This window comes from Ctenopharyngodon idella, chromosome 19 (genome assembly GCF_019924925.1).
Source record: "Ctenopharyngodon idella isolate HZGC_01 chromosome 19, HZGC01, whole genome shotgun sequence".
NCBI lineage: Eukaryota > Metazoa > Chordata > Actinopteri > Cypriniformes > Xenocyprididae > Ctenopharyngodon > Ctenopharyngodon idella.
The window spans coordinates 12,034,680-12,051,451 of record NC_067238.1 but is presented as its reverse complement, the minus strand read 5'-3'; the positions used below and the strand labels follow the sequence as shown (position 1 = coordinate 12,051,451).

The 16,772-nt window shown below is 37.3% G+C and overlaps 1 protein-coding gene across 5 annotated transcripts in view; it reads right to left on the bottom strand.

Moving 5' to 3' along the window:
- Positions 1-16,772, bottom strand: part of celf3a (cugbp, Elav-like family member 3a) — a 36,589-nt gene that overhangs the window by 18,787 nt on the left and 1,030 nt on the right. For 3 of the 5 annotated variants that reach the window (XR_007926377.1, XM_051872014.1, XM_051872017.1), the window contains exons 2-5: positions 13,286-13,374; positions 10,948-11,201; positions 9,028-9,304; positions 8,518-8,600 (exon numbers count right to left, since the gene is read on the bottom strand). Coding sequence is in view for 4 of the 5 variants with exons in the window: in XM_051872014.1 (XP_051727974.1) it covers positions 8,518-8,600; positions 9,028-9,172 (228 nt within the window). In the remaining variant the exon portion in view is untranslated. Of the gene's footprint in view, positions 1-8,517; positions 8,601-9,027; positions 9,305-10,364; positions 10,830-10,947; positions 11,202-13,285; positions 13,375-16,772 lie in introns of those variants that run through there. The other 2 variants (XM_051872015.1, XM_051872016.1) reach the window with 2 other exon arrangements.

Below are 16,772 nucleotides of genomic sequence, written 5' to 3'. Positions count from 1 at the left end.
GATGGAGGGATCAAAATGGATGAAAAGTGAGTCTTCGCGAATATATTTATGAGAAAGGAAAATAGAGAGAGACAGAGATAGACAGATGAAAGTAGCGGGTGTAACTGCTATGGTTGCCAAAGCAACAGAGGCAGTGAAGACTCTCCATTATCTAGCCGAAAGAAACCTGTTGGCTTCCACAAACGCTGCTCGACAATGAAAACCACAGAAAACCTCACCTAAACTCCTTATAACCACACTAATAATTACAGGAGCCATTTTAAAGTTACATTTACATTCATTAAATCTACTTTGCTACATACACTACCATTCAAATGTTTGGAGTTGGTAAGATTTTTCAATATATTTTTTAAATAGTTAAATATTTAAATACAAAAATACAGTAAAAACAGTAATATTGTAAAATTCACTCTTAAAAATAAAGAATCTAAAAGGGGGTTTTTCACAAAGAGTTCTTAAAAGGACCTTTTTTTATTTGTGTGAAGAACATTTTAATAATCTAAAGAACCTTTTTCCACAATAAAAATACCTTTTGTGGAATGGAAAGGTTCTTCATGTAAACCATAAATGCCAATAAAGAACCTTTATTTTTAAGAGTATATTATTACAATTTCCAATAACTGTTTTCTATTTTAATATGTTTTAAAATGTAATTTATTGCTGTGATGGAAATGCTGAATTTTCAGCATCATTACTCCAGTCTTCAGTGTCACATGATCCTTCAGAAATCATTCTAATATGATGATTTGCTGCTTATTAAAGTAAATCATTAAATAATATTTTAATAATTTACTTATTTCAACTGTAAAATGGCCGATACACTCAAAAACCGAGACCCAATAAGCATAGGCTTTTAATGTGTACGATAAAATGTGTAAATCGTAAAACATCCGAATAAACAAATAAATGCAATCCTTCAATATGTGCTGTAGCAGACAAGTGCAATCGTCTGCTTACAAAAATAGAAAATACCAAAACATGTAACATCCCTCCGTACATGCCATTAGAAGCACAGGTCATAACCGTCGCTTGTTTTGTCTACCAGGAAAAAAAACTCCATTGACATGATGAGCACACACACTTAATCTGTGCCTTGATCTGAGGCCAGGGATTTCAGTGGGATTATGGGATATTAAATCCATAGATTATTCAATCAACTGACATTTACTCTGCTGCCACCCTCTATGTAGTGCCTCAAACACGTATAAGAACAAATCAGTGTTTGACCTGTAAAATACCTAAACGCATCCGAAACAAAATGTGAAGACACACCCAAATTTGTCTTTTCCATTCACACAAACTAATGCACAATATGAGCAAAATTCAGAAAGACGGTGACTCATAAGAGCTCAAAAATCAGATCACAATTCACGTTCACTCATTCACGCACATGCTATATGCCTGCAAGGCATGATGTTTGTTCATACTCCCCAAGTTTCTCTGTGCATGGAAAGAATGACTGTGTGTGTGATTTGCAATCAAGCTAGCTCAAGAGGATCTCTCTTGCGACTTGTCAGTGTGTGCGTGTGTGTGGTAGCAGATGTTAAATTAGGTGTGTATCCACACAAAGACTATTCTCAATCTTGCCTCTGTACCCATCATGCAATGCTGGCCATTGCATTGAGTTGGTTCCCTAGCAACCCAGCATCCCTTGTCCCAGCCGTCTCCTGGCAACAGGACCTGCGACCGTAATCAACCTGCACGCCACCCCACCCCCAATATATTCCACTCTCTTTCTTTCCAATCTCCTTTTTTTCTAGCTTATTCTTTCAGCCACTCTATCCATTTCCCATTTTATAACAAACAGTTACAACAGAGGCATTCAAAAAAATATGCCATTGCATGCCCATTAAACATGCCAAATATAACACAATACTGATGTGTCTTATACTCAAACACAAAATTCTACTTTTAAAATAAACACATTCCGTTTAAAAAAAGCTGAAAAATAACATGGACATTAACTAAATCAACATTAAAGGGTTAGTTTACCCAAAAATTACATTTCTGTCATTAATTACTCACCTTTAAGTCGTTCCAAAAGACCTTCGTTCATCTTTGAAACACAAATTAAGATATTTTTTGACAAAATCCGGCTCAGTGAGGCCTCCACTGCCAGCAAGATCATTTCCTTTTTCAATGCCCAGAAAGGTACTAAAAATTTTTTTAAAACAGTTCATGTGAGTACAGTCGTTCAACCTTAATATTATAAAGCGAAGAGAATATGTGCGCCAAAAAAAATAAAAAAAATAACGACTTTATTCAACAATATAGTGATGAAACACTGCTTCATGAAGCTTCAAAGCTTTACAAATCTTTTGTTTCGAATCAGTGGTTCAGAGCGCCAAAATCACGTGATTTCAGTAAAAGAGGCTTTGTTACGTCATAAGCGTTTTGAAATTTCAATAGTTCACGTGACTTTCACGCTCCAAACCACTGATTCGAAACAAAAGATTCGTAAAGCTTCGAAGCTTCATGAAGCAGTGTTTTGAAATCACCCATCACTAGACATTGTTGAATGAAGTCACTATTTAGTTTTTTTGCCGCACGAAAAGTATTCTCGTCACTTTATAATATTAAGGTTGAACCACTGTACTCACATGAACTGTTTTAAATATGTTTTTAGTAGCTGTCTGGGCATTGAAAAAGGAAATTATCTTGCTGGCAATGCAGGCCTGACTGAGCCATCGCATTTTATCAAAAATATATTAATTTGTGTTCTGAAGATGAACGAAGGTCTTACGGGTGTGGAACAACATGAGGGTGAGTAATTAATGACAGAAATGTCATTTTTGGATGAACTAACCCTTTAAGATTTTAGCATAAATTTATATAATTGAATAAGTGACAGTGTATTTTTAGTGTTTATTTATTTGAGGTTTTCTTCATTTTTATTCACTTTTGGCAGTTAACTTAAGGAAATAAAACTGCACACTGAATACAAATATTCCAATATTATTTATTATTATGCGGACATCGAAACTGCATGTATGATAATCTTATAAGAATTAGAAAAAGGCCTTTAAATAACATGGCATACGCTGTTGTTGCTTTGAAAAGCCATGTCAATTACCCTTAGACAATGAAAAACCATCCTGTCTGGACGATTAAAGCAGCTAAAATCTTCATTCTTGAAATAATCAATAAGCTCTAATCAATTAGCCTGTTTCAAATGTGCCAATCACTAGACCTTAAGCAATTACAGTGGTAACACTGGACTTTAAACTGTCAGCATCAACGCCTGCTTAAATAGAAAAAGATGGACGGGGCGGGGGAGCATGTGTGAAAATGGCACCGTTTGGAAAATGGAGATGTGCACTGGTTGGGCTTGCTAACTCAATATGCATATCAAATTCTGAATGTAGCACATTCAAACAAACTCGCTTTTGCCAAGCAAACAGACCTCATATGAGCGATGCTTGCAATAGCGCTGATGTCTAACACCCTGAACACGCAGTCAACATTGGAGATGCTGACCTACTGATTGAGATAGAGGTGCTACTTTGTTTTTGTCTATGGGAACCAAATGCTAAGTGGAAGAGGAAAGAAATGGATTTCAACACTCTTTTTTAAAAGTAAATATGCATATTTGTTTGCTACTCTTTACAGATTAGATCGACTTGGCTCTCAGTTTGTAAAAACGATTTTTTTTAAAACAAATAAAAGTTATAGTAGATAGTTATGCACTTAAAATCATTGTGTGTTTGCCCCATTGACTTCCACTGTAAGTACTGTTTGTAATTTACACTTTCATAGTAAATATTCTTCATTTGAAACAACAGTGCTTGGTAAAAATAGGTATAGAATATTTATGTTTTAAATAATCATCATGGACACTTCAAATTGAAAATTCGATACGTCCTTATTACTCATCAGGAAATCTGCAAATGCCATATTCATCATTTAGTGCCTTTATGGCTTTTCCTGAGCAACAATATTGATCTGGGACACATTCAGAAAGAAGACAGATTACAGCCAGCAAACAAGCTCTTAAGATTGCATGATTTGTTGCAGACAACGAAAACCAACCAAATCAAGAGCGGAAGTAGGATGGACCCAAGAGGATCTGTTGTTTGTGACTTTATTATAATAAATGTCTGAGCATCTAAACACTACCACAAACATAAAGTGGATGAAAAGGGCAGTATTTGCAGCTAACTTCGCATTGAAAAGTAGAAAATGCCCATTAGCTAGTTTATTTTATGTCTCAATGGTGTGAAAAAATCTGTGGATACATGTCCATCAGATTAAGTTCTGCTCTCACGGAGTGTGTAATCATCAAAGGCCACACACATGCGCGCACACACACACACATTTGCTAGCAGATGTCTGTCTTTAAGCTCATGGACGTCCGCCGCCAACCCCCCCACCAACACCACCCGTGGCTCATTATGTCAAATTTTCTTTCATTTCCCCCCTTCCCCCAATTCACCCCTCCATCTTCCCCCCTTTTCACATATCCGTCCAATTTCTCTTTAATTAGACCTACTTTCACCTCTCTCCCTCTTTCACGCTCTCGAACCCTGTAACCCTTCAATTCATCTGAACAATGGACTCATCCTGCCTGGATGTGAGTATAGACACTGACACTTAAGTCAAATATACTTAATCTTGCAGGTCTGGAAAGGAAACATGCGAGCGCTTGCGATTTCACATTGAAATCATCCGATCCTGTTAGTCTGATATGATCACTTGACTTTTTTTTGTGTGTGTAAAAAGTACAGTAATATGAATTTGCATACACTATTTTCTACCTGGACTTTAATAGAAGTACATTTCGTATACAATTTCACACGTACACATCAGTTAAGTGTAGTGCACTGTACTTGTAAAACGCAGGCACTGAACAAAACATTTTTAAGGTATACAACCACCAATCTTATCTTATTTGACTTTCCGAGTGCCCTAAACATACTACGACGGAAATCAGAATGAGTACATTGTACTAAACTACAAACAAACATCCAGACATTCACTCTCACACACTCCATCCCCCTCTCTAATAACACCTGCCCTCCCTTCCCCCACAACAAAGGCACAACAGACGCTCTTTTAAACACATGCATTCAGACACACAACAACTCGTCCCAAACATGAAAATGCCAAAATTTGTGCATGCACACATCACAGACGGACATTTAACTGCCATTTTGCTATCAATAACCAATGGGAACGCTGACTCGATACAGATCGGGCGTAATTTAATGCTTTGAATCAAAATTATAATAGTAAAAACAACATTAATAGTGCAAACAGAAGCTATCTGGTCTGTCCTGCTGATCTACTACTACGTCTTACTTTCTTGTCACAATTTTAGTGGATGAGGCAGGAATAAAGCTGTTCCTAAAACAGCAAATAAAAGAAACCACAAAAAACCCAATGTGAAAGCTGATATTTATCTTAACTGAAGTCAGATAGGATCCAGCTGAGTCACATTTTACCATAAATCGTCAACACAACAACTGTTCCAAATTCATCTGGTTTTTTAACCCTGTAGTGCACTAGCTGCAGTTAGGAGGAGGCCAAAAAGAGTACGATTTGAGATGTGGCCAATTCAAAAATAGAGGAAATGAGCAGCCGTAGGTGTGTATGTGTATGTTTAAAAGCTCGAACAAACGCGTGTGCGGCTGAAGTGTCTTGGACGACGCCCCCCACTTTGTCGTGCAAGCGGGGCCATGTGATAAACAGAGCTAAGCAAACACGTTGGGATGGCAACGATAGGCAAAGAGCGAGAGATAGGAGAGATGGGGAAAGATAAGAGGGGGAGGAGGAGGAGATCATGGGATTTAAAACCAGAAAGAGGACTCCAGGTCTCCATTCTCCTCCTCTGTCTACAATCACTGCGAGCCTCTCACCTGAAATTAAACATAAGGCCAGGTGCCACTCCAGCCATGCCATCTGTTCAACCCCTCCTCCCTTGTCTTCCTTTACCTCTCCCTTCAATACATTGCTCTCAGCTGATCTTTTATTCAGAGTTTCAATATTAGCGAAACTAGAATGGTTTTTGTTAGACATTTTTCGCTTGTCCAAACAGCAGGCTAAAAAATGCATGAAATTTGATTATTACAAACCCGAAACCCATTTGTAAGTTTAGAATTTAAATTAAACATTTTTGAAGATCAGTTTTTGTCATTCAGGACAATATGTGTATGTAATGACATATGCGATATGCGGTCTATAGTTTCTAAATTCACTCATCACTCTTTCCCTATATAGTGAACTCTGTGGGTTTCACTATGTAGTGATTAGTGAATGTGTGAACAAGAGAGCAGTTTTAGACACAAATTCATGAATAAAATGCACCTCTTGAGTTTAGCATCATGATACGATGTCATAACGTACGTAAGCAGAGGCATATTTTTCTACTTCTTATTCCACAATGACAGCTCCTCCCAGTTTTTGTAGAAGAAAGCAAACAGTAAGTCGTTACTATAGCAAATTATGTAGAAAATTAGGATAATTCTGGCATCATTTATTCACCCTCCAGAACACAAAAGATGATGTTTTGAAGAATGTTTAAACCGTTTTTGTCCAAAGTAACTAAAACTAAAGATTAAAGATTTTTCATTAATTGAAATAAAGCTGAAATAGAACAAAATATAATTATTAGAAGAAAAAATTTAACTTAAAAACATTAAATAAAAATTACTAAAACAAATGACTAAAAATATTAAAAATAAATTCTAATACAAAATATTACTAAATACTATAATAAATTATACTAAAATAAAACTGTAATGAAGCCAATTGTATCCAAAACATGGACAAAAAATATACTTTTTTGTGTGTTTCGCAGAAGAAGAAAGTTTCATGAGGGTGAGTAAATGATGTCAAAATTGTCATTTTTGGTTGAATTATCCCTTTACTTACACTATTTGAACATGCAGATACGTTTTCATCGCTCGCAAACTGAGAATGCAAACAGTGAGTCTTACAGATGAAATTTGGAAAACAAATCTGAATTCAGTCTAGTGTGAACAAAGCCTGAGGGAAAAAGAGAAAAGGTGAGAAATTAAGGTTCCAAGCCAATTTCTGCCTTATCTTATCTGTCTTTCTCCCCTCATCGTGGTTACAATTCCTATCTCACCCGCACACGCACTACTCTAAACACACATCACGCAGCATTGCCGGAGCGATTTGCTATGATTGACAGGTTGGGGGCGGGGCCTGCTCTGAATGGCAGGTGCCATGAGCTGGTAATAATGCCACACAGCTGGGCTGTCTGCGTGTGTGTGAAAAAAGAAAGAAAGAATGAAAGACAGAGAAAGAGGAAGAGAGATTTCTCTTTAAGGGGGGGTGGTGTAGTTCTTAATAACATGGTTCCCTTTCGTACCTCAGGGGGGAGGTTTGAACACCGTCTTACCAGGCTTAGGTGAGGGGGGTAGACTAATAGAAGGATGGAGGGACAGAGAAGGAGGAGAGAGGATTTAAAGCCGAGGGAACCCGCTGATCTACGCCTGGAGAGGTCGCAAAGGTCAGACTACTGTCATGCTAATAATGGGATTTGTTCTGGAGTTACTCTTCAGCACACATGCGCATAACGTTACTCACCATAAGGAAAAACAATCTAAACAGATGCTCACAAACATTGGTTCTCTGAAGGCAGAACGTGGTTTACTTCGCTCGCACTTCGGTTTAATTTTGTCGATTCTTACACTACTCAACCAGCCTTTGATGTTATGTGATGTGACATACGGAGTAATAAAGCCATATATCCCTTCATTAGCCTACGTCTGGTGGGACCACAGTTGGCTCAGAGTCTGTTCAGATGCACCAAAAGCTTCTGTTTGGCCGCTCAGTCCACATAGTGTCTCCGCTTTTACGACATGCAGCTTCCTCTAGTGCAAATTAAACTCGCTTAAATAGAATTTGAGGGGAAGCAAAAGATCCCTTGTGGGTTTGCTTGCTTCAAGTCTAATCAACAGGAAAAAAAACATCATGCAAGCACTGAGCGTATAGTTGTATTAATTTCTCATTAAATCTCAAAACAGACTGTATAATCTCATCCTCGAGTTCTATACGTTGACGTCAAGTACATTCGACTCGCAACACCGCTCATAATGATCCCGTACATCTGGCAAATCTAAAAAATAGGTGATTTACGGATGAAAACATAAAACGGCATTAAAAAAGATGGAGATTGGAGGTTTGTGAATTTACAGGTTGCCCGTCACGGCTCTGGCACGGCAGATGGCCTAACAGCTAATCAACGACTTCAGAGAGCGACATGATCGCGGATGCCTTCAAGGATTGTGCCCTCCTACATACCTAATTAAAGTCTGTTCAGTCAACACAGATTTCCACAGATCCTGTTTCCTGAACCATATAATATGTTGTTTCTACTTTTAGAAACAACTTCATGTTCCCCGGTCCTGCTAGAAGAGCTTTATGATCAAATATTCATTCTATGTGCAGTCTGCTATGTATAGACAATTGGAAATGTTTGTCTGATTTGAATAAATCAATTTTTTTATACAGCCCGTCTCTGCATTCACGTCATTAACAGCGACGACTCACCCCCGGCAATGTCTTCTGCTCGTGCAGTGCATTCTGGGCCTTCAAGGCTGACTCCCTCGCACAGTACGTCAAGAACGCACATCCTGAAGAGGGAACAAGAATACAACGTGGGATGTAAAAATAAAAACGCAGCAAAAACTCAGTCCATGAATATCAAGCAGTGTTTTGCAGACATAAAAGGATATGACAACTGTGACTAAGAAATGGAAAAACGTTGAACAATTTGTTTTCTCACCACAGATGCAATTTCTATGAATAGATTTCTTTATCTCAGAAAGCTAGAGCGCTGGAAGCAAACTCAAAATGAAGTAGAAGGAAATGGCTGCTATGTCAAACTAAAGGTTAAAGTTTTTACACATTAAAACACAGTATATGTCCAACTGTCAAAGGAGACCTCACTAGAGACGTTTCTCCTCAGATATGAAAAGGAAACTCATCTAGCACCATTAGTCTCCCATCTCCCCTTGAGACTGTCCGTTCAATAGAGCCGCGTCAATCTCGTTTAATTACCTTTGTGCATTCCCGTGTACTTGTCCTTGATCACCGTAAGCTCATAGATCTTCCCAAACTGCTCAAAGATGGGCTTCAGGTCTTTCTCTTCCAGATTCCGCGGGATCTGGCCAATGAAGAGCTTGATGGCGTCGGCCTCCTTCATTAGGACAGTTTCCTAAGGGGACGGAGCGACAGCTGCGCCCGGGGTTTCAGCACTGGAGAGCGGCTCAGCGGCGGAGGAAGAGTCGCGATGTTAAACACGAGTCCTGGTGGAAAGGTTTGAACCGTGACAGCTCTGCGGGGGAAAAAGAAAACATTCTCAAATAACGCTTAAAAAAAAACCCTGCACACTTAAAATACTTGCTAATACTTTATAATAACACCCATTAACAAGATTTAGATGGACACGTGACGCTTGTAAAGCAGCCAAAGAAAAGTGTTAAAGACCGTCAAGAGGGGAATTTTCAAATTCGGTTTACAGCAGTCAGCCAAACGTTAAGTATCCTTTAAACAAAGCACTAAAGCTTTTATTATATAACGTTATCTGTGAAATATAGAACGAATAAAGTGATAAATATCAACGGTATTTCAGTTTTGCCAATGTAACGTTACCGTAAAGCGCTGGAGCGGTCTACTGTTGCTATGGTTACCTCATCACGCCATTCCTGTTCATGAGCGAACATACGAAAAATATGGACACTAGACTGGTTTGTAACTTGTGGAAACGTTTTAAAATAATATAATACGCACTATTATGTGTTATTAAATGTAAATCATGACTTTTAAGACCTCTCAGCCTCAGCTACTTTGCAATATGAAGACAGCTACTTAATTAGATGTAAGAAAGAAAGACCAATCACGATTCAATATGCAAATGAATAAAAGAAAGACCACCAATCGCCATTCAGTATGCCAGAATTACAATCTTCCATGTCGGTCGATTTTGAATGGAGAACATTCTCACACAATGGGAGATCTTACATTTTTTTAAAGTTATAACGTTTATAAATAAACTGATAGCAGAGCAAACCTGAAATTATGTACAAAAAGTTTGAATGAAGTGATACGTTGGTTGGTTCGAGCTTAATTAATTGCATAATATTATGGAGGATAATAAAGATTTCAATAGAGTGCTGAAAGCACTGAAATGTCAAACATAATACAATGCTTAGCAGATCTGTGGTGAAAATATGAACATTTTTAGCTATTTGAATATACATTCATGATCTGTTTAAATGAATGCATTATATTTAAGCTATTATATAAGCTCATTTTTACCAAAACATTGAATAAGAGTGATCTATATAAAGGAATTTTGAGGTAATAAAATGTTATAGTAGAACAAAGAAACTTACATTACGAGCTCTGGCAATAGAGCACATTAAAACCGAATGCAATAAAATAAAAATGCTTATAAATATTGACGGATATCCCCGTTGCTTCTTTGTTTAATCCACACTGGAGGCTCAGGCGTATGTGGCTCTTTGTCACGACACCAACTGCACATACGCACATACATGACAGAGAACAAAAACACACAACTATCCATGCAACTTCACGCCTTCAAATCAATAAAGACTGAAAGAAGTTTATTCAAATCTTACGAGCTCACTGGTGTGTGTGCAAAGGCGAAATTTGCTCTCGTTTCCTTCCCTCTCTCTCTCTTTTGTTAATCCCAAGGGGATGTTTGTTTATTTGCTGTCTTTTTGCCTGGTTGTAGAATATGGTATGAAATTCTACGTGCACAGATAAAGAGAGCTGATGGAGAGCGGATGGCTTGAACGCAAACCACTGAACATTCAACTAAATCCGTGCATCTGTCACCCTTGAATCGTCTTGGTTTTTGTCTGTCTGTGCCCTCTCAAATATCTCCTGTTGACTAGAATACATGCAGGAATCAATGCAAGTATACATGCGAATAAAATGTATTTCACTCACGTTTTAATGCAGAGGCAGTGAAGAAGAAGACCTGTAATGTTGTAGCCTATATTCACGGTGTTGACACTCCGTATAACCCGTAGCTTTTGACGTCGAAAACCGGTGTCCCCCTCCTGTCCATCTCCTATCCTCCCTCGGGGTGTGGAAACCGTGATGCTCACTCGGCTTAAGGGAGCGTCTATATTTTCGTAGCCGCGAAAACATTGGGTGCTGTCAAATACGAACAGCTGTACTTTTCATTTCACTGAGATATACTATGAAAGTAAAAAGAAAATTTAAACATGACTATTTCTTTTAATCGCGCTTATATATCTCACATTTTTTTGTATTTGCACTATTATATCTCACAGTTTTCACGTTTTACAATTAGTTCAGTTTTTCAAAATGCATATCTCACATTTATGACTTTAAATCTTGTAACTGTAACTTTATATATAAAAATGGATACAGTTTATTTTATACTTTCTCACAATTAATGTGTATCGAAGTTAAATACCTTTGAATAAATACAGTATAGTACTATATACATTATACAGGCACGTTATTTTCCCCCATATGGTTTCTTGAGTACAATGGACAAAGGGACATATTTTCCGCATGCATACAACAATTAAAACAAGCATAAAGAGAAAAAGAAAAAGGCCACAGCATAACTATTATAAAGAGCAATAGTAATAGTTATATTAATCTTAATGAAACTTTATTGCACGTTCTTTATCTATGAAGAACCAGGATCCAATAAGCGAAACAAAACCAAACCTAACACGTTTTATTTAATGGAAATTTACAGTGAAATAAATAGGTTTATGGTTCGCTACTGCTTTATTTTGAGTGTTCGCTTTTTGCGTTTGTATGTAACATTTGGACGGTCCCTGATATCAAGGACGCTAATCCGCCTTTTGTTCTCGTCGAGCTCTGACCACGGTGCTGAAACTACATTGAGCCAAATCATGTTTTCTCGCAAATTAACGCCCACATAAACTACGTGCTTTCCTCATTATGTGGTCGCGCGATTTCGCTATCTTAGTGCGCGTTCTATCAGGGAATTCATTTAATTAATTCTCGATTAATAAAGCAAACAAATACACAAAATAAAATTACCCTTTAGGAGGTGATATACACCACATCACACACCACATATTCGATTTACTTCCTCCAAGACATCAAGTGCATCTGTAATTGTTAATGGTCAGTAGTCTATATATCAGGCTGTCTGGCTCTTAGCGTAAACTAAATTAAAGACTAGTGTACTTGTGTTAATTTAGTGGGATTGGCAACCATCTGCCACGAGCCCCTAAATCCGCCAATGCTGTTTTTACCCTTGACCCAAAAACCATATCACTTAAAAACTCATCTTTCTGATATCCTCACTTTAAGACAAAAAAACAAACTCTATACTATGACTCAAAGCACGACTCATTCACGTTCACAAGAGCACGCACTTACAATCACAGATGACTCAACTGATTATACCAGACAGCCGAATTAACGACGACACCTGCTGGTTATTTCAGTATTGCAGCATTAAGAGCTTGTCAATGGTCAAAATCTGTATCAATTATGCAGGAAGATCAATTAAATTCAATGTAATATCACACACGATCAATATGCACTTTCAATCAAGAGCCAGGAAATCTGGATGATAAACAAACAGCTTTCATCATTTGTGAGTAGCTTCCTATAAATTTATATCAAGCTGCTTGAGGCCTTTATATCTTTGTGAGGTATGAAACGTGATATTATATCAGCTGCATCCACTGGCTTCAAGTGAACTGGCATAAAGGTCACCTACTGATATACCCTGACCTTTAGGTTGAGCGTTCTTTCGAGCAGTAACCTGATTTGTCAGTTCTGGGTTAGAGACTATAACTAGGCTTCCATTCATATCCATTCACAAAAAAAAAAATTGCCATCTTTGTTTTGTATAAAAATATTTAGGCACAATATTGTCTGCATCTCAAACAATAAGCTCTAATATATATCTCTAACAAGAGGGCAAGCTAACCCAGGAGACCTATGATAGTTGCCTAAGTAGCAGCTCGTTGAGATCACTTTGTACCAGTAGAGGGCGATAGAGCTCTAACTTTCCACTGTGTTTAATGTATTTGTACAGAAGGCCTGAGTAGGAAAACAACTTGACAATATGTGCATCATCCATTGCAATAACTTTAAGAGACAACATTACATTTTGTCCACTGCGCTGGAATTTTTTTAATAGGCTAGTTTGAGCATTTTGCCATGGCTTTGAAGCCTGTCTGAGACAATTTACAGTTCTTGCAAATATAAAAGGATAATTCAGACATTCTGAGTGTGCTCTGTGCAACAGCATATCCTTTACCTTGATTTGCAAGCGGATGGGATACAAGGGCATTGGATGTCCCCTCAAGCACTCTGTTGCTGGGCAGACAAAGTCCTTCACCAGAAGATCTGCATACATTGAGGATGGACACAGGGGGAGTCAAATAAAACAAAAGGTTGATTGGGTTAAAAGACAAAGGGGAGGATTGACAGGAGGGGGGAGGGGGGAGAAGTTATAAAACATTAATAGAAAGCACAACCTTAGGATTTTATATAGCTAACATGTATGAGTGTCATCTGCATATAGTTTTAGTTTCAAATACATATGAAGTATAAAATAATCGTATTAGTTATAGGCTAGGCATGATCATGTAAAGAAGACTTAAAGCACTGGTTACTTGAGCAAAATGTTTATTTTAATAGGCGATTTGAATAGAGTTATTGTGAGTGAACTGTATGACGAGGGTGGGTAGTTTCACGGGTCGCATCACCCACGCAGCACATGATGCTGTGGAAAGTTTTACATGACGCGGTTAGCATATACTTCACTTGAAACGTGCACGCGCGCTTCCCGTACGGGGCGTGTCTCTCACAACCATTTGAATAAGGTGGGCCTGTGCTATGTGAATAAACGGACGAGCTGATCATCACTGTAAAACATCAGCATCACTGCTAAACATTGTCCAATAATATTTAATGGTGTAGCATTAGGCAAATGATTTTTGTTTTATGACATTTAATTATAATTCAAAATATGTATTACGCTAATTATATTATCTATTAATCTAATAATTAATTTTATAATAATTATGTAGCCTAGTATAATCTAATAATTGCATATTATAAATAATTAGGAATATAATATATTATAATTATGTATTTAAAAAGGTTTTATCTCTTATTTCCAGTTAAAATCTCAATGTTATTTTCGAGTTACTCGTGTGTGTGTGTGTGTGTGTGTGTGTGTGTGTGTGTGTGTCTGTTTTATACGGGTTTTTTTTTTGTGTGTTTTCCCGCAAAGAAATTCGAATAGGTATCATAATCGGTCTTTCTGAAACCTGAGGACATGACGACAGTTGTTTTGACTTTCTAACGTATTTGAGTGCTTCAAGGTAAACCCTTGCTGTTTTGTCAATACGCCTACGTTATAAATTCAAAAAAACTTTGCATATTCATATGAGAAAGGCGACAGCCTTTGTTTTTAAATGATACTGGAATGCAAATGATACTGTAACCGGTGAGCTCTGGCCTTTCTGTAAATTAATCTGTTTATAAAATGTCGTTTAAAACTTGAATTAGCCTAGCTACCATTATATGTTCTCTCACGTGTATTTGTGTGCACGTTAAAGGAATAGTTCACCCAAAATGAAATTCTGTCATCATTTACATGTTCCAAACTTGTATGAAATTTCTTTCTTCTGCTGAACACAAAAAAAGACATTTTGAAGAATATGGGTAACCAAACAGTTGATGGGCCCCACTGACTTCCATTGTATAGGGAAAAATACTATGGGCCTATCAACAGTTTGGCTACGCGACATTCTTCAAAACATCTTCTTTTGTGTTCAGCAGAAGAAAGAAAGTCATACAGGTTTGGATCAACTTGAGGGTGAGCAAATGATGATTTTTGGGTGAACTATCCCTTTAAGTCTGTAAAAATGAATAATACCAGTGGATTAGACAATGTTTAGTTCAGACTAAATGACTTAATTTATAACCTCAGTATTTCTTTAATTTCTGGAAAAAAAAAAAAAAAAAAAAAGCTGTTTTAGATGCTTGTTATTAATCCTAGTATGCGGCGTTTTACACCAAATCTCAACACATATGTCATGACTGTATTGTTGGAAACGATTCATGATCTTAAAGAACGGTTCAAGAATTTAGGTTATGCTTTACTGACAGGTATTCAAAACTCTTCATGCACATCTGCTATTGTCCATGAAAGAGGAGATCAGCCGTATGACACCTCTAAAGCAGGAACCTCAGAAGGCAAAAAGCAGTTTGAAAACCCCTGGTGTGAAACTAAAGAACTTAAGTTTGCTCAACACCAGATGTTTTTTTGCCGTGAGAGTGTTCTTTTGTTTTGAACTTTTGAAGTGAACAGCAAAATGCATGTGTTAGATTTGATGAGGATTTTGTTGTAGTTGACAAAATGCAAGGAGTATATACCAGGACATGATTGGGCTCCCCTCAGCACAGGGCCCAGGACAACATCCAGGGTTGTCTCCCCCTGCTGACGACCATGTGTAAATATTATATTTTTGCAACTTGCAAAGCAATTAGTGAACTGTTCAGGTTTAACGGGTCTTTAGCAATTTAATGCTTATTTTGCAATTTTAAACAATTTGCTATCAGTGATTTCTGACTTAATTTCTCCACCTGCATTATTTAGTTATTTAGGTAGATTTCCATTATTTCATATTTTACAATAAATGATATAATAATTTTAGCCTTCGCTTTTCTCTTTGATGAACAAAGTTGAAAAATAAAAGACGTTATACACTGAGGTACCCAGAAAAGGCGTTTCAAAATGTCCTGGAATATTTTACTTTTGTGACTTTTCTGAAACAGAACAGTTATTCTGAAATACCGTTGGAATCAGCGGAATTACACAAAATGGCTTTGATCGATGCTAAAATCCTTCCTATAGCCAGCAAACATTTGATTGTAAGTGATTTGCAGGCTAAAGGATGAGGCAAATTTCTCTTTATTACTTTACGCTTTTTTTTTTTTTCCTCACGCTGTTGTATTAATCAAGGGAAAAAAACTCAGGAAGTTGTTACCCTGATCTGATTCAAGGAGCTGACTCCATAAACATCCATCTGTGCTTAATGCAATCAGCCACAGCTGATCCTTGAGAATGAGAGATATTAAATGAAGTGGAACTATGACGCTTATGAAGGGCCTCATCTTAGAATAAGGTGTTCTTGTGTAAATTCCTTGTCTTATTTGCTACATTTCAGAGAAAGACACACAACTGAAGTGTGATCAGAGTGATGTCTTGATTAAATCCTTAATTTAACTGTACCTGCATGTGATTTGACAACTTCAAAAGTTAAAATTGTGCAAATGTAAGCCTAAAGTGAGGTAAAAATGCAAGAGATTAAGAGGTAAATACTCTGCAAACCAGACTAGAGTATGTGAGAGGAGCGTTTGGTCCAGGATCACTAAGCAGGAAGCAGAAAACCCGAAGTGGAACTGAAACGGATCGATTATAGAACGCTTTGAGTGAGGTGAAAATTTAGCTTTAACTATGCATTTTTGTATTTCATTGCTTATTAGAAATGGTTTGCTAAAATGCTATGATAAAAATGGCCTATATCAACTCCAAGTAATTAAGAATTTTACTTTAAATGGGATTAAATGCCTTTGATTTTGGTTCTAGAACAGGGGTCCTGGAGGGCCACTGTCCTGCAGAGTTTAGCTCCAACTTACCACAACACACCTATATGCCTAAAAACCTTGAGTAGCTGGTTCAGGTGTGTTTAATTGGGGTTGGAGCTAAACTCTGCAGGATAGTGTCCCTC